Genomic DNA, 23,210 nt, shown 5'->3' with positions numbered 1-23,210 from the left:
ATAAAAATTCATGACAGTGAGAATTACCTCATAACAATCATGTTCATGACAGATTTAAGTTATGTTGTCTCTATTGTCAATTTGTCATGACAAAGACCTTTGACATATCAAACAGTGTCACCTTTGACCAGTGTCTTGACTGAGCTAATGACAATGGCAGTTGTCATATGATGTCTCACCTCATGGTTACATTATACATTTCATGACAGTTACCACATTTGTTTTGTCAGTATGTACAAGTTTCCAATATTCTTCAAAATATCTTCTGTGTTGAACGGGGGAGGGGGGGGGGAAATCTAACTGCTTTAAAACAAGTCAAGGGTGAGTAAATGATGGCAGAATTTTCTTTTTTCTGTCACGTAAATAATACAAACTGACACTTTTAGCAAATTAAATGCTACCTTGGTTAACAGAAGTATTAATTGAATTTTAAAATACATATTTCAAAAGATAAGTTGGCGGTTCATTCCGCTGTGGCGATCCCAGACTAAAAAAGGGACTAAATCATGGGTCTCAAACTTAATTCCTGGAGCGCCACAGCTCTGCACAGTTTTGCTCCAACCCTAATCAAACACAGCTGATCCAAATAACTAATGAGTTCAAAAGTGTCTCGAACACCTTGATTAGTTGTATCAGCTTTGTCTGATTAGGGTTGGAGCAAAAATGTGCAGAGCTGCGGCCCTCCAGGAATTGAGTTTGAGACCCATGGACTAAGCCGAAAAGAAAATGAATGAATTAATATTTGAAAAGATGGCAAACATGCACCATTACCCGGACTACACTTCTGTCACTTTATGAACTACAAAGCCCATCATGCACCACACACACACACACACCAGTTGTGGATCTCCGATGATTGCACACACAGCTGGTAGCTCATCTAAGACTGATTACACAGACTATATATACACTCACACATTCCCACACACAGTGCTGAGTCTTGTTATACTGTAGCATAATGAAACGTTTCAGTGGCTTGTTTTGTTTTATCGTGTTTCCTGTCCCTTGTCTTGTTTGTGGTTTATCATGCCTGCAGCCTGTACTGACATTCACCTGTTTCTTGGCTATGCCTTTTGGATTACCTGTGTGTACCCATTTGCTCCTGTGGTTGACCATTGCCTGCCTGATGATACTTAATAAAACTGCACTTAGATCCTCAACTGTGTTGTGCCTGACTGCACTGTTGCACTGCACTTTTTCTTGCTCTAGATGTTGTGAAATAAAAACAAATAAAATGTGAGTTTGAGAAAGTGAAGATACACTGAACTGGTTTATTTAACTGAAATAAAAAACAAACATAAAAATATGTACAAGGTATGTTTTAAAAACACTTCAAAACATCAACACAGTGTAAACTATACAGTCATTCCATGCATTACATGAGAGTCAAATGATAAAGATACCTTCTGAGTATTTAAAAAGAAAAAGACTGAATGAACATCAAGTCAGGAGTTTATGGCTTCACATCCCAAAGAGAAAAAAAAACTGCATAAAACTTGATTGACGTATAATAGTGCTTTAAAGAAGAGTTTCTGGTTTTTGTGTAGTCCATCGTAATGTTTGTTTAAACAAGTTAATTAGTACCAGCAGATCCACTGAAGTGCATTCCCAGTCAGACATGTCTGGAAGCATTTTCTTCTTATAATGCAGCGCCTACAATAAAATCACTGATGCACAGAATGACTTGTGTACTGCTGCAGGGTCCCAAGTCCTCCACAAACCATTAAATTTCAGTAAGAGTGACCCGGAAACAGTCTGCATGGTTGTCAATGGCCAGAATAAAAGTGTCCTCATTGCAGTAGTGCTCGATGATGTTGTCATCCATGTTGACCAGGATACTAGTGGACGAATGAAAGCAAAATTCAATAACGCTTTTCATTCAGGAAAATTAAACCAAACGGATACAATTTTATTTTACAACTCACCCTTTCTTGCTTTTCTTATAGATTTTAGTCATCTTCTCCATAGGAACAGAATATTTGCCTGATATCTAAGAGAGAAAGAGAGAGAGAAAAAAAAAATCAAACCAACATTAAACAGAAAAATCTTTTGACAATCCTTTGTAAATGGCAGATTATTACAGTCTCTTGTATTTAACGGAAAGTCATTTGATCTACTAAGGAATGCAGAATAATACATAATCACTTCTGCCTGCTAAAAGTGCTGTAAGCTTTTTACTCTTCTAAAGCATAAAAATACCATAATATGTTTGCAGATATTTCAGAAACATGGCAAGTTAAAAAAAATTTTATCAGAAAAACAATGCTAAAATCAGTTCTACTCCTTGAAAAATGTGTTCCGTGTCAGAACACTGTCTTTGTTTTGGTCTCTATAAAAACTTATTGTCACGCCTGGGCTCACTCAGGAAGGCAAAGGATCACAGGAGTTATCAAAACACGCAGATTTAGTGATTAACACTCACATGAAGGACATAGGAAACACAGGAGACCCAGGAATGACATGGGGTGCGGTCAATAAAGCTGCGGTCACACTGGGCTTTTCCTCCCATAGACTTCCATTCGTACGCACGCGAATGCGTCAGACCGGAAACGCAAGGTTATGCGTCACGTTTCGAAGGTCGCTGTGGTGCACAGTTCAAGCTTGGTGAACTCTGACCTGCGAAATCGCATCACTTGACTGCGTAAGACCAATAGAGGATCAAAACAGGACCTCTCTGTACAGAAATTTAAAACATGGAGCAATCGCTCGCTTTTTTTAATGTCTAATCATCTTGTTTAATCCCGCCCCTTTTCGCAGCACCGCATGACAGAATTTTGCACACAAAACTCTGGTGTGACCGCAGCTTAAAACAAACTAAGGGGTATAAATACACAGGACATGATGACTCTAATGACACACAGGGCATGAACACAGGTGAAACATAATGAAATTGTGGGAAACAGAACAAAGGAGCACATGGGGAAGGTCACATGATGAAAACACAGGGGCCTGACACTTATATTTAAGTACAGCAATAAATGTCACGTAAAATTGTGTTCAAACTCACATTGGTAGCATTTAACGCTGAATAAAGCACATAATCAGTTCCTGAGGTGATCAACCGTTTTTAACATAGTCATTTCAGATGTCAGTGTCGCAGTTGGTTAGAACAAAAAAACTCCTTTAACATGGTTAAATATTCCTTTTATCATGTGTCATCACGTGTAGTTAGCACACAGTGTAGGTTCAATAGTCAGGCACTCACTTCTGTTGGTGTCGTCAATTTGGCAACCAGATGAGGAGTCAAGTGAAAAAACCCTTCTCCAGTGTTTTGAATTGGACAGCAATACCTAGTTCAACCACTTAATACCTAGTCCAATCCTAGTAATGCACTTTTAAGAAAGAAATAACGGCACCTTTTATTATTTAAGAAGTGTACTTACAGCTTCAAGTAAACTTTTCAGCGTTGGAGACCTCAGCATCAGTGCATCAAAAACCTCATCAGCTTCTCTCCTTACGTACAGCAGGACTGCAAAAACATCATGTTCAGATATGCGTGTGAATGTGTATCAGTCAGTGCTGATATACATATATAGTGCCCAGCATGATTGAGTACTCCCCATTTTGAAAATTAATATTTTTTTATCAATTTCTCAGTGAATATAGGCAATGTATTTTGATGTATTTAAACAAAACAGATTTATTAAACGGATATATTTATTAAAATAATAATTTAGTCTCCAAACATATTTAGAAATTTAAATATAATGCAATAAAATTCAAGCAAAATATTGCAAATAAAAATTACAACCAACAAAATTTCAACTACATTTCTTTTTTTTGCTTCTCTTGATTTTTCCTCCTTTTAAAAATTGTAATTAATATTTTTCTATAACATGTAAATTTGGGTGTACTAGTTTTTGGACCGTTATCATAAAATATTTTGTTGGACAAGCTCCAGATTTGGCTTCGGTAATGAATAATCTAATGTATATGCACAAATATAATATTGTAAGGCAAGGCAAGGCAAGTTTATTTCTAAAGCACATTTCATACACAGTGGCAATTCAAAGTGCTTTACATAAACAGGAATAAAAGAGACAAGTATAAGAAAAATAAAAAACAAATAATAAAAATGATAAAAAACTGATAAAAAACAGATAAAATGTGTTAAAACAGGTTATAAAAAATGAAAAAGAAGAGAAAAACATAATAGTGTGATCTGTCGGACATAGCACAGTGCTCATTCAGTAAAGGCACAGCTAAACAGATGTGTTTTTAGTCTTAATTTGAATTGTATTGTATAGCTTCTTATTAAAAATATGAATTTAAAAGATAACTTTTGAGGGGTGTACTTATATATGCTGAACACGGTATATTTATATAATAATGCACAAGGTTTGTTGATGGTTAAATTTGACACTAGTGTATTAGTTCATACCTTTTCTCTCCTCTCTGCTGTATTTGGCAGGTGGAGAATCAGCCTCTGATGACCCGAATGGTCTCTTCACGGCCACCCTGGATAATAAATAGGTAAACTCATTTAGAAATGACAGTAATGCTTTTCAAGGCTACATTTACTCTAGAAGAAATAAATCATAACAGACTGAAACACTGGCTTGCCGAGACTTTAAAAGGCATGATATGAGAGAAATGCTATTATTTTATAGGCATGAACCAGATCACAAATCAGAGTAGTAGACAATTATTATATGCTATGGTCAAAAATAAATAGATGGCTGACAATTAAATTAAATTATTAGGGATTTCAGAATGATTTTATTGTGGATTTTATTTTTCATTCTGTAATAAAGTTCTAAAAACAAACTAATTGTATTTTGTTTTTAGGTTTGCAGTTTGGTAAAATATATAATGCTTATACATCAGGCTTGTTTAGCTTATATACGGTTCTGGGAAATAATAAGACCACACTTATTATCAGTTCTCAGAAATTTTGCACTTAATAAAGACAGATACACAAAAAATAGGTATTATTGCAAACACTAATAAACTTGAAGTGGTCTATTATTATTTTTACAGATGTGTGATATGATGACACAGTTAAACATAAAATAGGGGAAATAAACATGCACCATGAAACACACTGTCTACTGAATTTTGGTGTGGTAAAAAACTGTAACAATGTAACGGTAACACTGTAAAAAATTAATGCGTAAAATTTACGGTAAAAAACGGCAGCTGTGGTTGCCAGTATTTTACCGTTAAAAATACTGTACAAACCGTAAAAGTAATTTTTCATTTTTACAGTAAGATACCTTATTTTATTAATTTATAGATGTAATATGTCTGTATTTTGAATAACCAACATCTACACCTCTTTTGTTACACAGTTAGACACGTTAACAAAGCCATTTGCATAATGAACATAATGAACCGACTTTTCCCACAAACAAAAACGTGTATCAGTGTTAAGAAGGTGCTCAGTGTCATTTACACTGCTACTAAACACTAGGTATGGTAACACGCATAAAATTAAAGTCATGAAATAAACATTGTTTATCAACATTAGATGCAAAATAAACCTCTAATGTACACAAGTGATAGGGAAACAACTAAAAAGATCCATAGTTATGTCAACTAAAAGCATAAAAAGTGACATGCCATTCAGGGAATTCTGGGAAAGTTCATTTACGATAATTCGCCATATATATTAAGGAAACATACTGTTAACCAGGTTACGGATTTTTACTGTAGCATTTGAACAGTTTTTTAACATTGAAATCACTGCCATTTTTTACAGTGTATACTTCATCCCTGTATAAACAAGAATATTCACAGAAATCAAACTGACCCGTCATTCACCATTTCTTCAACACCAAAACTGAACACCTGTACACAAAGAGATCGCAAAACATTAGAGACTACATATACAGGACGCTACAAAATAATTCTCCCATAATATCCTTTAATTAGGTTCTAATAAAGACTAAAAGACTACACCTTAGTAATTAGAACGAATCATAAGACAATTTCAGTATGACTTCATCAACTGTGCTCATCCTCTTCCTCACCTGCCCGGTTCTCTGGAGATTGTTCAAATGCACATCGGGGATGAAAAGCACAGGTTGGGACTCCAAGTCTGTCATAGCTTTGAAAAGTGTAATCTCTGGCCTTTTTGGAGGTAAACTGGCAAAATTTCCTCTCTTACCTAAGAATAAAAAAAAGAATTAAATCCAACATCAAAACCAAAAATCCAGTGTAGAGAAATGCATATACTCTCATATTCTGATTCATCGCTAAATAATAGAAAAAAAGTCTTTGTAAATGAAAGTATGACTGGCAAAACTCTTACCATCCTGACCGTGCCCACCAACAATCTGACCTTTAACTTTCTTCCGGAGTTGCTTTTTCTCCTCATCACGAATTTTTCGCTCAGCTCCCTGTACAGAACATCATCATCATGCTTATTTCTATAGCACTTTTACAATGAAAATTGTGTCTAAGAAGCTTAACATAGAGATTATTGTGAATTGAAACTGTCAGTCCAGTTTTCAGAGTTTAAGTTCTGTTCAGTTCAGTGTGGTTTAATTTTCACTGCTGAAAAAGTGCAAAAAGGGAAAAGAAGTTTGTGTGATCATGAAGGGAGAGTTCACCCGAAAATTGAAAAAAACTTGTAACAAGCCTGTTTGACTCTTTTTTTTCTGTTGAAGACAAATGAAGTTATTTTGAAAAATGTAGAAAACCTGTAATCATTGACCTCTATAATATTTGTACTATGGAAATCATTGGTCGTAACATTTTTCAAAATATTTCGTGTTCGCGCAATTCGTGTTCAACGGAAAAGGAAACTCATTAAGGCTTGGAACCACTTGAGGTTAAAAGGGACAGTCTGCCCCAAAATACAATGTACTCAACATCAAATGGTTCCAAATCTTCATGAGTTTCTTTCATTTGATGAACACAAAATATATATACAGCTAAAGTCAGAAATATTTTAACAATGCAAATGCTAAACACTTATTTTAGAACCATGTGATCCAAAACAACCACACTGACATCGAACAAACCTTATCACAGAAGACCTTGATCTGTCCGTAGGCTCTATGGATAGGTCTGTTGCTTCTGTTATTGTAACTGTATGTGTCAATCTGGATCATAAGTGGAAGACCTTTAACTCCTTTCTGGGAGGAGAAATCAGTGCTCAGACAGTTCACAGTAATGAAAACCTAGAAAGAAAACACACATGCAGATTTGTTTTTAGCTTGGTGTAATTTAAACTGGTGGCTTAATTGTGAAATTTGAAAAGGTGGGCAATATGTTTGTCAAATGACAGACAGGGAAAATTCAGGAAACATTCTGTTTGGTGATGCTAGTAGTGCTAGAGGTGTTAGTGAAATTACACATAAACATATCAAAAGAGAAGAGAAAAGGAAACTTCTAAAGTTATGGAACCACTTTTTGGATGAACGAATTCTTAAATCTCTAAAATATCTATTTTGGTAAATAAAATTTTCTGTTGAATGTGTTAACGGCCTTACGAAGTAAAATCTCCAAATAGTGACGCTACACCAGAGATGCCCAAAATTGGCCCTATGTAACATTTGATAGAGTGACCTAACAAACACACAACCTTGCCTCAACGTAACGACCTTCCTACAACGTTGTACCAACCTCGTAAAAAGGTTGAGGATCTACGTTGTTGCTGAAGGTTGTCAACGGTGTGATGATGTTGCCATTTAAATGGACGTTGCTTTAGGTTGTGCTTAGGTGGCATGGACGACCACTGTACAAAATTTACTCATCATCAATGAATCAGTTTAAAATTCAACAGACCGTTCGGCGTCTCATTCAACAACGACCGATGAGATGTGAGAATTGCTTTATTTCTTCTTGCTCAATAAGTCATCAGTGGTCATTTGTGTAGTCCTGTTGTGTCAAGCTCTGATAAGTTTTCTCTTTTCCACTGCCTATTTTGACCTGTGGCTGCTGTGGATTCATCTCTGAACCGGATTCTCTGTTGGATTTGTTGCTTTTTCCGTACCAACAACTACAACTGGTCTTCGGCTGCACTCCCCAGTCTGCTGTAATCTCCAGTCCAGAGCTTCAATGTAGTGTCTACATTTTAATATATTCATATTTATTTATTTACTTATTTATATTTTAATGCTTTCTTGTTTACCCTCTCAATTGACATTTTAATTTAGCCTACCCTTTTAGTTTAATTATATAGTTAATAATTTATTATAATCTAAACTTAAATTTATATTGTTTGCTTATAATTAGATGTGGACTGTATGTATTAAATATTGTGAAATATAAAATAAGAAAAAAAGTTTGATTATATTAATTTGTGTGGCGTTTTTACACTTAAAGCAGGTCGCACACCAGAAGCGCCGCTCTAAACATAGGTTTCTATCAGGGTACACACACCGGCGGCGCAAGTCGGCGGCTGTCCGCGGCGCCCAGCCACGACTCAGGACACTGTTCATTTCTCTGCCGTGCCACAGAACGCCATCTGAATAGTTTCATGTTAAATATCATGCGAATGTCCGCGTCTGGTGTGTGATACTTTTAACTGTCGTGTGCGCGCCGTGTCGGGGCGCCAAGCGGCGCTTCTGGTGTGCGACTTGCTTAAAGCTTACACATGCAGTTGTTAAATTAAAAAGGAAAAATAAACTAACAATATTTAATATTAAGCAATACTGGAAAATTATTACTGCTTATCCTGTATTCTAGGCAGTATTGATAAACTGCCAGGAAAAAAGCATCAATACATGTAGTAAGAACATCATCTCATGGTTGCTGAATGTCAGATGAACACGTTGCTACAGCCATCTCACATCTTACATTTCTATATTGTAACAATGTAGCGAGCACGTAAGTAGCGACGTTGCTTTTGAAAAAATGCAATGTTTTACAGACATCGCTACAACGTAAACGTGTTTGTTGGGGAGAGACTGATGGAGAAGGTTGGGTCAAATGCCTTTAACACAGAGATTGTCATTTCTAATTTGACAAACTTCTTTGTGTTTTATTGCTGAGCTACAAAAAAAAACTAAAAACTTGAAATTAAATGTTTCAATTACATGTTGTAAATGAATCAGATTTTTTAGAAATATAAATACTGTCACTCGACAGATAGAGGACTATACAGAAAACATTAGTGAGCAAATCAAGGCAACAACTAATGTAATTGTCTTAAACTGTTTTGTTTTTACTGTACTATGTTTATTGGAAAATGTAAGCAAAAACTCTATTAGTAAATATAAAGCAATGTTTTCTAGTCATTTTTAAACATTATTGAATAAATTTGTAAATTAGCCATGGGAACTATATTTACCTTCGGCCCACAAGCCTCAATCAAGTTTGGTTTTTAGCCCTTCATAAGAAAAGGTTTTGGCACCTCTGTTCTAGACTCAAACCACTTAAGCACTCTTTAACTGTGCACTTTACTGCAGTATATTCAAATAGTAAGCAAAACAAAGTTTGATTCAAAATATTCCCAACTGTAACCTGTTGAATGCCAATACATCAAGAGACACTGGAAAAACGGCTGTTGATAGATGAAAGCTAGCGAATCTTTCAGCCTGAGGTGAAAATAGTTTCCCACTGACGGTCTCCCGTCCTTTCATGTCTGTGCCTGTAGCTGTTGTTTCATAGAGAAGCCTGTTGTTCTGCGTTATGAGAACCACTGGCTTTCTCAGGGCCATGTGACCAATTCTGACAGGAATCAGTTAGCGACCACAGATGCAGACAAATCTTTCACAACAGATCTTCCTAGTGTGGGCTCGGTCTTCCTGTAGGAGTGTGCGTGTAGGTGCATGTGAGAAAATGATGGTTGAATAAATACAAAGTATCACTGAAACCTTACAACATCAGTTGTATCTTGACAAGATTTAGATAAGATTCTTTCTCCAGAGACTGCTTGTTAAAATACAATATCATACAAATACTAATAACAATAATAATGTACACTACCGGTCAAAAGTTTGGGGTCAGTAGGATTTTTTAATGTTTTAAAATAAGCTTCTCCTGCTCACCAAAGCTGCATTTATTTCATCAAAAATACAGTAAAAATTGTAACATTTTGAAATGGTATTGCACTAAAAAAACTGTTCAAAATTAGTTCATCATTTAATTTAATTATTTATTCCAGTGATTTTAATGATGAATTTTCAGCTTCATTACTGCAGTCTTCAGAGTCACATGAACCTTCAGAAATCACTCTAATATTAACTATTATTTTTTTTATTATTAATAATATTATTATTATTATTGGCAATAGTAATAAAAGCAATAATTATGGGAGTAATAATTCAATTTGAAACTACATACAATATGCAGTTATTTAAAAATTGTAATTAATTTAATTAGTTTTTTTTTTGGATGAACAGAATAATTAATAAAAAAACATGAAAAAATATTAAACCTGACTCAAAACTTTTGACCGATAACGCAATTATAATAATAATAAAATTACATATTAAAGGGGACCTATTATGTCCTTTTTTACAAGATGTAAAATAATTCTTTGATGTCCCTAAAGTGTGTATGTGAAGTTTCAGCTAAAAAAAACCCCACACAAATAACTTTTATAACTTTTTGAAACAGCACCTTTTAGGCTATAGCCCCTTTCACACAGTGATAGCGGTAAATATCCAGAAAATTACCGGAACGACTTTACCTGTAAATTCAAAAAAGCACTGCTCACACAGGCAAGGACGTTTCAGAATTTTCAGAAAAGACCGTTCACATATCCATTCCAAAATACTGGTTAATTCTGACATCATTAACCAGAAATGAGCTCAAAACGGCTGCGATTGTATTGGTAAATGTAATAGGGATCCGGCTTGATGGTTTCACTTATATTTAAATCTTTAGTATTCATGCAGCTTATCCCAGAGACATCCAAAGGCAGAAGCGTGATCAGCAGCTAAATGGTTACCCATTTGACAACATTACAAATTCTGTGAATGGAAAAGTATTGTGAACAACTTCGATGAAAACATATAGAGGAACACTTTCGCATGTCGAGATGTACATAACTGTTTTTTTTATACAGTTGGCATTAAGAAGGAACATAGAAACGTTATCTGACCAACAACTAGCAGCTAAATGTGTCAAGACAAATATTGACCATGAGGCTGAGTGGACCTCCACCCTTAAGTGTGCACTTAAAGTAAGCTTGTTGAGTACTGAAACTAAGAAGTAAAAAGCTTCTGACTGTGAAAAGGATGCTGTTGGGAAGTGGAGGAGGAGATGGAAGTCCTTTCCAGGCATTTATTAAACTTCAAGCAGTCCTGCATCAAACTGGACATTCAAGTGAAACTCTGAAAACTCGAAAGTCTCACCTTAGCCTCCTCATTGACATCCCAAGTGAAGGACACTGCATTATAAGCGATTTCCTCGATGTTGCCAATAGTATTGAAACTCTCTTTATAGTCAGCTGAGGGAGAAAAAGGGAAAACATGATATTAGTTACTGTCTGTTAAAAAATAATAAGACATAAATCTGAAGTGGATTTGTTTGAGATTTTCTGTATTTATTTTGAAATGTTTAAAGAGCCCCATTATGGGTTTTTGAAAATGAGCTTCCATGCAGTGTGTAACACAGCTCTAAATGAATAAAAACATCCAGCTGAGGTTTACATCTAAAAGTTCACCTTATTTAAAACTATTGATTCTTTAGTAAAATATTTGACTCAGAGTTGAATAAATGAATCGAGTTGGGTTTGGATCTTTTGATTGATCGCATAGATGTCGATACAGTACCGATCATAACGTGAAGATGACGATCACTGACAGATGGAGATTCAGCTGCGGGAATAAAGGGGAATAAAGTCCTCTCCCCACTGCTCTTCTCCCTGTTCACGAATGACTGCCCTTCAAAAGACTCCTCTGTGAAGCTCTTGAAGTTTGCAGACGACACCACACTTATTGGCCTCATTCAGGACGAGTCTGCTTACAGACAGGAGGTTAAGGAGTTGGCTGTCTGGTGCAGTCACAACAACCTGCAGCTCAACACGCTCAAAACAGTGGAGATGATAGTGGACTTCAGGAGAAACCCCCCTGCTCCCCCCCACTGAGCATCATGGACAGCATTGTGGCAGCAGTGGAGTCATTCAGGTTCCTGGGCACCACCATCTCTCAGGACCTGAAGTGGGACACTCACATTGACTCCATTGTCAAAAAAGCTCAACAGAGGCTGTACTTTCTTCATCAGCTGAGGAAGTTTAAACTCCCAAAGGAGCTGCTGAAACAGTTCTACACCTCCATCATTGAATCAGTCATCTGCACATCAATAACTGTCTGGTTTAGCTCAGCTACTAAATACGACCTCCAAAGACTACGTCGAATAGTTCGGACTGCTGAGCGAATCACTGGTACAACCCTTCCTACTCCCCAAGCACTGTACTTATCCAGAGCGAGCAAAAGGGCTGCCAAAAATCACTCTGGAACCCTCACACCCAGCACACTGCCTCTTTGAACTTTTACCTTCTGGTCGACGCTACAGAGCACTGTGCACCAGAACAGCCCGACACAGAAACAGTTTCTTCCCTCAGGCAATCCATCTCATGAACACTTGATGATAATAATTGTGGAACCAACATCACTACTTGCTATCCACTTTTATACACATATACACTTATTTAACAACACACTTTACATGCCAATTTGCACATAACAGCTGCACATATAATGTTGTAAATAGTAATAAACACGTACATACAGTGGTCAATTTGTATATTTGCACTCACTACTTCTATTTAAATATATATATATATATATTTAAATATATTTATTATCTGTTTTTTGTCCTGTCTCTGTTGTCCTGTTGCACTGTAAAAGCTCTGTCACGAAAACAAATTCCTCGTATGTGTGAACATACCTGGCAATAAAGCTCTTTCTGATTCTGATTAAAGTTTATTTTCACAACAATACCACAGTATAGCCAACCTTGTGCTGTTTGTTCCTGTCATTTTTCTGATGATTGATAATAACCTACACTGCAGCGCAGGATTCACCGGCCGTTTGCTGTTGAAGGAGCAGCAGAGACTATGGGACTTTGTCAGACTTTGACAGGGACTTTGTCAGTAACTTTCACAGTTCATATGGACCAGTTTCTTCTTCCTCCGGATCATAACATGTAAGTGTCATTAAAATTGTTGCATCGTTTTGTGTAGTTTGCAAAATATGTGTTTAATTGTGTGTTACAAGTTGTAATCACCCAGTGCGGCTTGTAATTACGTATCTATTATAGATCAATGCTTGTACTCTATCTCTCAAGTTAAATCTGTATAGCGCTGTTCACATATCGCATCCAAAATTACGATAAAAACGCGACGTGTGCTTCTTCCTTTACCGATTTAAATGCGTTTCTGAGCTAGTGATCCGCTGCTGTTTGTTGCTATGGCCACCATCAGCTGTTACTCACACGCGCGCTGTGGTCAATTTTCAAAATAATTAAACTTTTGCCACTGTGTGGATTCATACTGAATGTGTGTCGTTATTACTTGGGGTTAGGGTTAAGAGTACAGTAATATGCTGGTGTTTAACTTCATTGCTTTATTACATTCCTGCATTGGGCTCATTGGAAAGTCTACTTTCTGCTACTTCATACTGTAGCCGTGGTGGGCATTTTTTTCTGTCTCGCGCTGAACCCAGTCGACCAATCACAACAGACTGGGTGATCAGACCAATCAGCGCAGATTAGGTTCACACTAAGAGGGATTTGGGAACAAATGAATCGTTGAACGATTCATATGGGAGTTGCTGGGATAATTAGGTAAAAATAAATGGATATTATAAGACAATGAAAGTGTTTTTTGACCTTGCACACATATCAGTAAATGTTGTTGGAGACCCCCAAAACCAAAATATTACCTTTTAGAATGCAAAATAGGGGCTTTTTAAAATACAAAGTGAAACGATGCAATTACAGCAATTCGAAGAGATAGTTCACTCAAAATGTCAAATTCTGCCATCATTTACTATACTTGTTCCAAACATCTTTTAGTTTTTTTTCTTCCGTTGAACACATATGAGGATATTTTGATGAAAGCAAGAAACCTGTAATTGACTTTCATAATATATGCGTTTCCTACTACGAAACTCAATCACATGTTTTCAGCTTTCTTTAAAAGATCTTCTTTTGTGTTCAACTGAAGAAAGAAACATTATAAATGGTTTGGAACCACTTGAGGAAAAGTAATAAGTGAGTAAATTTTCAATTTTGGGTCAACCATCCCTTTATGTTTGAGTTACTAAGCAAGATTGTGACCATTTGAACTTTCTTCTCCCAAAAGTACACTGTAAAAATGTCCAGATTTTCACAACATGTTACTGTAATTTTTCACAGTAAATTACATTAGTATCACTTTACAGGATTTAACTGTAAAAATTCACAGTAGTGCGTTGTATTCATCATTTTATTGTGAAATTAAGGCAGGTAGGATGAATACAGCAAATTACTGTAAAAAGGGCTATATCTTTTGTATGTTAGCTATATGAATTCAAACTCTTTTTATTTTATTCAACATAGACATTAATACAAGTGAACTTTTATGCTAGTATTGGCACTTTTTGATATTTAGAAATAACAGAATGTTATTGCAGCCCCCAAAACAATTTGCTTACGTCTTAAAAAACAACTTGAAAGAAAATCATCCTGTTTTGAAATGACATGAATGTCATGGTAAATTTTCATTTTTGGGTGCACTGCATGTAAATGTAGTTAGTATGGGAAGGTTAATATGGAATTCTAAAATATTTTTTAATGAACATAACTTTGTGCATAGCAAGAAACGTAATAGACTGGAACAAAAGTAGTTGATTCATAAAACCAAACACTGTTAAACACCCAAAATAATTTTAAAGTCAGGGTAAATGTCAAAATAAATAGCTGAGGAAAACCTGCTTCAAGATAATACTGTGAAATCACAGTAATGGACTACTGTGAAGTTACACTATATGGCTGTAATTTCACAGTAATTTAATGTAAAAAAATCAAATAAATAAATAAAAACAGTAAATTACTGTGAACTGCCTCATGGTAATTTTCTGTAAATTCACATACAGTATTTTACTGTGAAAGTGATGCAATTATTAACCAGTAATTTACTGTGAATTTAAGGTCAAATATTTTACCGTGTACGTTTTCAAAAGTTCCCGTTTAAAGTAGATGCTCTTTGAAAGATTTTACAAATGATGATAGAAACACGACCCTCAGGATTTGCCAGCTTGAGTGTTGTGTTTATTTTAAGACACTTTGAAATTATCACGCAGATAATATTAGCTATGAAACTGTTAAGACCAGAAAAATGTCAAACGTGCATTTAATATGTAAAGCTGCAAACAAATTTGAGCACTTCAGGTTATATTCAGTCGTTTAAAAAACACAACACACACACATTCTGACCTCAATGGCAGGCATTCTATTACACGCTTCACGTCTATGACATGGTACCTGTCTGCTGTGTAAATACAACACTGTTTAAATGTATGGCAGATGTTACTCAAGCCTTCCGTTTACAAAAGAGCAGGACCCTTTCCCAAGCCCCCGTTTGTCTGAGGATTCGGTCTCCCTCCCAACGGTTAAAGCTCCTATTCAAATCCTGATCTTCAGCCTCAGGCAATATGAAAAATCCCTGGATACTGTTATTCAAATCAGGACAACATCAGCATCAGCAGATCGGGTTTCTATCTTCCAGAATCATGCCCAAACCATGTCAGTCTGCCAGATGCCACTGAGAAGACCATCACCGTGCCCCCCAGGTGTCAACCCCTCCACCCCGCCTCTTATAACCTGACCCTCCCATTGTCCTTACGTTTCCCAGCTGGAAGTTATGATGGAAGACTTTGCTCAAAGCATTGTACTAAAGTTGCAGACCCCTTTTTCTGGATACACCTCAAAAAAGTGAATGAGGAAATGGGAAGATAAATGACGAACAAAAGAAGAGACTGCCGTTATCTGGTATCCTAGGAAAACAGACACGTAAATTGAAAGAAGAAAAACAAAAAAAAAAGACTCACCACCCAAAAAAGGATCAGTATTATTCTTAAGGTATAGTTATATACATAAATTTAGTTAGTTCAAATTAAATAGGAATTTTTACTGATAATTTTGAACAATTGAAATAATATAGAACCCTGGAACACAAAACCAGTCAAAAGTGTCAATTTTTGGACATGGAGATTTATTTATAGCTTAATAGTTGAATAAAAAAGATTTCTATTGATATATTGATTGTTAGGATTGGGTAATATTTGATGGCGATACAACAATTTTATCATCTGGAATGATTGCTCAAAGTCTATTCTCTGCAAAGCATATTACTAATCCAAAATTAAATTTGGATAGATTAACAAAGAAATTTACAAAATGCTTCATGGAACATAATCTTTGAATGATTCATATTTTTCTAATGAAAATATACCTGTGCAACATTATCCAGGGTCACACACACACACACATACATACACACACACACACACACACACACACACATACATACATACATACATACATACATACATACATACATACATACATACATACATACATACATACATACATACATATATATATATACATATACATATACATATACATATACATATACACATACACATATACATATATATATATATATATATATATATATATATATATATATATATATATATATATATATATATATATATATATATGTATGTATGTATGTATGTATGTATGTATGTATATATGTATATATATATATATGTATATATATATATATATATATATATATATGTGTGTGTGTGTGTGTGATTAATAAAGGGACTAAGCAGAAAAGAAAATGAATGAATAAACGGATGAATGAAAAATTTTTTTTTTCAAAACCACCACCAAATATCTCTCATTTAACCACTAAGTTGGTTAATAACCCCAAAGCTACATATATAAAAAATGCATAAAAAAAATCCCACCTATGTCAAGGACTCTCTGTTTGGCAGTGTGTTGACGGGTGTGCCAGTAGTTCCAGTACTTCAACTGCTCATCTCGACACTTCTCCTGTCCAAACACCACCATCACTACAGTCTGGGATAGAAATATTTGCGGAATAACGATTATTGTCTCTAATGTGAAGTTGATAGAGGTTTTCATGGTAAGCAGATCTCACCCGCACTTTACTGATGGGGTGGCGAAGGCCCTTGTTGGCCCCAGTCTCACTGAGTGTGATGCCATAGAACTGGCCCTTGTTCAGATAGACCATCGGCCCATCGGCAGCCTTCTCACGGACAGAACGGCTTGCTTCAATATTATACTGGAACATGTCTCTAGGAGAGGATGAGAAAAAAGTGTGGATGAAAAAAAAAAATTTAATCAAACAATTTTTCCAAAATGGTAAAGAAAGGAAAAGAAAACATGGCTGAATGGCTAATGGGTAAAACAGACAGGGAGAACGATGGGAATGGTTTAGAGATTGTCATTTCAAATGTAATGTAATCGTTTTTTTTGTTGTATCATTAAGCTACAAAAAAGTTAGCTGTTATTAAATGTTTCAATTTAAATGCTTTAATTTAGTTTAAAATGTATGTATTGTCACCTGACAGATAGAGGACAATGCAGAGACTTTGCTGAGCAAATCAAGGCAAAGGAAGATTCTGCTCGACTACTGTATTCAGCATTGAACTCCACTGTGTTGTAAATGTGATTGTTTATGTTTTTATTGCCATAAGTTATCATCAAAAAGTTATACTGCATTAGTTAATACAATTCAAAGTAATGTTTTTCATTTATTTTGAAATATTATTATATAAATTAGAAAATTGCCCATTGCAACTTTAATGTAAAATAGTTTGGCATATTTATGTTTGGCCCACAGCTCTCAATGCTATTTGGTTTTTGGCTGATCAAACAAAAGGTCTAATAGGAATTTTTGCAAGACCCTGTATTTTTCTCTTGACTAATCCATTCTACTCTACTGAAAAAATTCAACATACTGATCAGAAGTATGTGGTCAGTAAGTTTAAAAACATAACTGTAACAACATTACTTACAACCGTGCTTGCTCATGTGTGAAATCTTCAGCTGCAGGTGTAGTAGGCACCCTGTATCTCTAAAAACAGTAAACATGACATAAAAGTCAATCAAAAAAAAAAAAACATTATAAACTATACGTTCAAGTCATTATCTACATGTTATGTCATAAAGCTCACCATAGGGTCCTCAGGATAGGAGTCCTCAAAGGTGCTATCTGGTGTGCTGCACTGATCGTCCTTCATGTATCTTTCATGGCTGACGCTCACTGAATCCTGTAAATGCGGATGGTAGGGCGTACGGTGATAATGAAGCTGCTGGTGAAGGCTGGAGAATGGCTGAGCATAAACCTCTGCCTTCACAGTGGCCACTACATCGTCCTCGGCAGGCACTGTATCGAACAGGTCTTGCTTATTTTCTGAATCCGGATTCAGTGACAGGTTGACAGGAAGTGACTTCAGGACCTGAATACGATTCTCCGCAGACTCAAGGCCATCATGACTGATCCGACTGAAAGAAAGAGTCATTATTATTTACTGTCATCATGGCAAAGATAAAATAAATCAGTTATTAGAAATGAGTTATTAAAACTATTTTGTTTAGAAATGTGTTAAAAAAAATCTTCTGTCCATTAAACCGAAATTGGGGAAAAAATAAACAGGGGTGCTAATAATTCTGACTTCAACTGTATAAAATAAATAGGTTGTGGACAAGTTAGGAGGGTCCATGACGTGATGCTAAATTTTTTGTGTCCATGTCTTTTAAATCAATTCAAGAAGGTTACAGTTTCAAAATAAATAAGCAAATTACTTGCATACATTCTCTATTTTGAGGACCAAAATCAATTTTTTTTGGTTTTAATCCATTTTCAGATCATTTTTTGGGGATTATTGCAAGAATGTCAATGTGGTGTAACAAAAAAAATGGTACCAAATAGTTTATCTTGTTTAAAAAAAATGTGCCTAAATTGGCAAATTGATCCTAAATAGCTTAAAAGTAAAATAGTGGATTTTATTATGAAATATCATCTACTAATTTTTATTTTACTTTAACCAACTGAAAAGAAACAGTGTGATGGAAAAGGTGTTAAATGCAAAACATGTTTCTTTAGTTTGTTAATATTCTATGGATGAGTGCCACACATTTAATGTAAAGGATGTTATTACTTTATGTATTAAAGTTCGGCAACTTGGTTTCATGGTTCTGAACACATTTGTCAATGAAAATCCCAACCCCCTCAGATATTGTCTGTATTTGTATGGAATTGCATGCAAGGAGAATACAGTAAAGCCCACAGTAAAGCCCACAGCACCATCTGCTATTAAATATAAGCTCAGAATTAATTTGAAAGAGAATAGCAATGCATTTTGGGGCGTCAGAGCGGTGCAGTGGGTAGCACGATCGCCTCACAGCAAGAAGGTCGCTGGTTCAAGTGCCGGCTGGGTCAGTTGGCATTTCTGTGTGTAGTTTGCATGTTCTCCCCGTTTTTGCGTGGGTTTCCTCCGGGTGCTTCGGTTTCCACCACAGTCCAAAGACATGCACTATAGATGAATTGAATAAGCTAAATCCATAGTGTATGTGTGTGAATGAGTGTGTATGGGTGTTTCTCAGTGTTGGTTGCGGCTGGAAGGGCATCTGCTGTGTAAAAACTATGCTGAATAAGTTGGCGGTTCATTCCACTGTGGCGACCCCTGATTAATAAAGGGACTAAACTGAAAAGAAAATGAATGAATGAATGAATAGCAATGCATTTTGAAAATCTCAATTTCCCATATGATTTTCTTGCAACAGCTTTAACTATTATATATTATCTGTAAAGGGTTTGGATTAACACAGGGTGGGCAAATGACAGAATTTTCATTTAAACAATCTTCAGGTAAAATTTTCAGGTAAGCAATAGGTTAATTTCAATAAACTGTTTTATACTGTGTTTATTTAAAGATGTAACATGGATCAAAAAGATGCTCTGAAGTTTGCAACTGAACCTTCTGAACCTTTGACTTGCTTGCATAACAATAACTAACCTTTTTTCATGATCTTCTGGAAGTTTGTGCACTGGCAGGAGCCTCTTCTCTTTAGGAACCTAATTTAAAAAAGATAGTATGGTTACTTTCTGACATTGCATCTTCAAATATGCAAGCCATGAGCAGCCACAATTCTTAAACTGCTCTCACCTTATAGTAATCATAAAGGATTCCCAGGGCAGCCACACTGTCCTCATCTCCATTAATGCTCATCATGGCCTTGGTGGCAGCAGTCAGTGGATTCTCCAAGTAAGATTTCCATGCCTCATCTTCACTTGTGAAGGCACGGCGTGATGGAACAGTCATTTCATTAGGAACCACCACCACCAGACGCTTACTATAACATACAGACATGCTGATATAAATGGACAAAAGTATGCATGTATTTATCTATTAGAAATAAATAATAATTGTATATACAGTTGAAGTCAGAATTATTAGCCCCCCTTTGAATATTTTTTCTTGTTTAAATATTTCCCAAATTATGTTTAACAGAGCAAGGAAATTTTCACAGTATGTCTGATAATATTTTTTCTTTTGGAGAAAGTCTTATTTCGGCTAGAATAAAAGCAGTTTTTAATTTTTGTAAAACCATTTTAGGGACAAAAATATTAGCAAAATTAAAGCAATTTTTTTCTATAGTCTACAGAACAAACCATCGTTATACAATAACTTACCTAATTACCCTAACCTGCCTAGTCAACCTAATTAACCTAGTTAAGCCTTTAAATGCCACTTTAAGCAGTAAAGATATGCCCGAAAAATATCTAGTCAAATATTATTTACTATCAAAAGATAAAATAAATCAGTTTTTAGAAATGAGTTATTAAAACTATTGTTTAGAAATGTGTTGAAAAAAATTTTCTCTCCGTTAAACAAAATTTGGTGAAAAGATAAACGGGGGGCTAATAATTCTGATTTCACCTGTACACATTTATTATTTAATATGTACAGTCAAGCCTGAAATGATTCATATACCCCTGGCAAATTCTAACTTAAAGAAATAACACAGGCTTCTGCCAAAAGTTATCTATTTCTCAGATTTTATTTAGATTCAAACAAAAACTTTAAGTTGGAATTTGGGATACATCAAATAATCTGAAGCATATATACAAAAATAACATGTAGCCTAATGTATAATGATTAAGGAAAGGAGTTAAAACAACAACGCTGCTTATGGCAGGCTCAAAAGCAATAACACACCTGACCTCTCTATACCTGAGGGTTCATAAAGTTTACAAAGGGTTGGAACATAGAAATTCCCAGCACTATCCTTTTACGTTTTCCACACAAATGCTTTTTTTCCATGGGACAATAGACTGTATCCTGCTGGATATTGATACTACAGTAAGGAAGGGTTCCATGGGCGGGGTTGTACAAGGATGTTAGCTAATATAAGGCACCTGCCTGGCCCACCGTTATAGCTGTACTACAATAGACAAACTCATAACAGAATAGGACAATTAAAGTTAAACATTAATATATCACACTTGTTGATTGTTGTTGCGATGTATGTACACTGGAAATAATGAAACAATTATTTAAAAAAAACCTATCATCTGAAATGACGTCACATGTAAATATAACACGTCATAAAAAATCATTGTAACATCTTGTTGCGCTTGACTCCGTTTGTTGAGTCTTTTCTAATAAATTATGCTAGTGTTTACATCAGGGACTTACTTCTCCTCCTGAGCCATGTGCAGTTTGCTGGGCTCCCACAGTGAAACTGGACTTTCAGGTCGGTGAAGATACGGCAGGTGAGTTGCAGGGAACGGCTGGATAAAAAAACTCGGACTACAGGTCAAACAACTTCTCGCATCCGACTCTCATTACAGCATCCTCCGTCAGTACCGCACAAAGGACAGGAGCCAAACATTCAGGATCAAGCGGAAAAGCGTTTTAATTCAGGGAGGACTCAAGGTGACTGTTACTATAAGCAAGTAAAGGTGCGCTCTCGTTACGTGGAGGAGGGGACGAACCAGCCAATCCCGAAGCAGCTACTTTGATTCGGCGATGGCGATTAGCTTAACAGTAAGAAGGCGTGGCTTACACAGTTAAAACATGCGTCTAAACAAAGAATATAAATTTGTTCGTGGGAGTTTTTTCTTAGTCAATTGCGCAATGAGATGAGTTTTACGACAATTAGTGATCAGACCTCTTAATAACAATAAAGTCATTAATATAAACATTTTTGTTGTATATAACAGGCTAATAATCAAAAGGTTGGAAAAGCTCAGAAGTCTGACATTAAAAATTCACTATTTTATAATGGTGTAATGAAATGTATTTTGTTTCACGTTTAGCCTTCTGTCAGAGCTTATCCAAATACATGTATTGTTGACCAGCAGACTGCCATTTATTTGTTAAGGCTACAGATGAAAATGTCTGTTAAACTTAACAGGTGTGGCCCTATTTTAAAGGCTTCAAACGTTTTTTTTTTTTTTTCTTCTTCTTTGATTGAATGAATCTGTGGATCAGCTCCTGTACTACTGCACTTTTAATAAGCAGCAAGTAACAAATGAATGAGTGAATGAATTAAAACACACATCAGTGTTTCTAGATGAAGATTTCAGGTATCAACAATCTACCAAACGATCAGCATCACCCATGGGAACAGAAAGGCATATGAATTCATTTTCAAAAAGAAAAAATATATTTCAGTCTGGTTTTATATTTTTAAATTGTCTAATTCTCTCAAATAAATATGATACTTGTACTTGATCTGCGTCCTTATCACACTTCATGGGACATTTCACAAGAGGCGTGTCACGCCGAGTGTATACTCGAAAGAAAAAGAACCTGTTTTTACTTGGAGAAGGGCTTCAGCTTCTACTCGTCCGACAGGTAACGATTTTGCATTGTTAGCTAAACGTGACAGTATTTTATACATCACACAAACATTGAATTGACAAAATTAACCAGTCAAACCAGTCTAAAAGGCTCAAAACTCTGGCCAGAGCTGACCTCTGATCAATCACATGCTGTATCTTATTGTGCTAATTGTTAATTCAGATTATTATTAATAATAATAATAAACAAACCAATTCCCATGCATGACCTTAGAAAAGACTTCTGTTTGCAAATTATTAATTCTGAACTGATGGGAAAATGTCAGTGAACAATATCGGAGTAATCCTGCTGACTCATGTCATCTCTTGTTTGAGCATGAGAACAAGGAATTGTCAAATACATCTTGTGCATACATTTTGTGCTATAAGAAAGGCAAATTCAGATTTGTTTCAGTGATATTTAATCTTACAG

General features: G+C 35.5%; 1 protein-coding gene across 1 annotated transcript; it reads right to left on the bottom strand.

The window, feature by feature from the left end:
• Positions 1-1,241: 1,241 nt before the first annotated feature.
• LOC130242962 (grainyhead-like protein 2 homolog) lies at positions 1,242-21,947 on the bottom strand. The gene is made up of 16 exons (XM_056474950.1): positions 21,630-21,947; positions 20,097-20,283; positions 19,947-20,005; positions 18,102-18,432; positions 17,943-18,001; positions 17,063-17,219; positions 16,869-16,980; positions 11,253-11,347; positions 6,969-7,127; positions 6,254-6,341; positions 5,973-6,109; positions 5,753-5,790; positions 4,382-4,458; positions 3,384-3,469; positions 1,926-1,990; positions 1,242-1,838 (listed from the first exon to the last, which is right to left on the bottom strand). The coding sequence occupies exons 1-16, from the start codon at positions 21,644-21,646 to the stop codon at positions 1,724-1,726; spliced, it is 1,782 nt and encodes a 593-aa protein (XP_056330925.1). The 5' UTR covers positions 21,647-21,947; the 3' UTR covers positions 1,242-1,723.
• Positions 21,948-23,210: the final 1,263 nt, after the last annotated feature.

The sequence above is a fragment of the Danio aesculapii genome, chromosome 16 (assembly GCF_903798145.1).
Source record: "Danio aesculapii chromosome 16, fDanAes4.1, whole genome shotgun sequence".
NCBI classification, from domain to species: Eukaryota; Metazoa; Chordata; class Actinopteri; order Cypriniformes; family Danionidae; genus Danio; species Danio aesculapii.
This window is presented reverse-complemented; position numbering and strand designations above follow the sequence as displayed.

Excerpts from the sequence above, each read along its gene's own strand:
- LOC130242962 (XM_056474950.1), bottom strand. Across the intron at positions 20,006-20,096 it reads TCCTTTATGATTACTATAAG|GTTCCTAAAGAGAAGAGGCT; the intron begins GTGAGAGCAGTT and ends TTTTTAAATTAG. Across the intron at positions 18,002-18,101 it reads CCTATCCTGAGGACCCTATG|AGATACAGGGTGCCTACTAC; the intron begins GTGAGCTTTATG and ends TACTGTTTTTAG.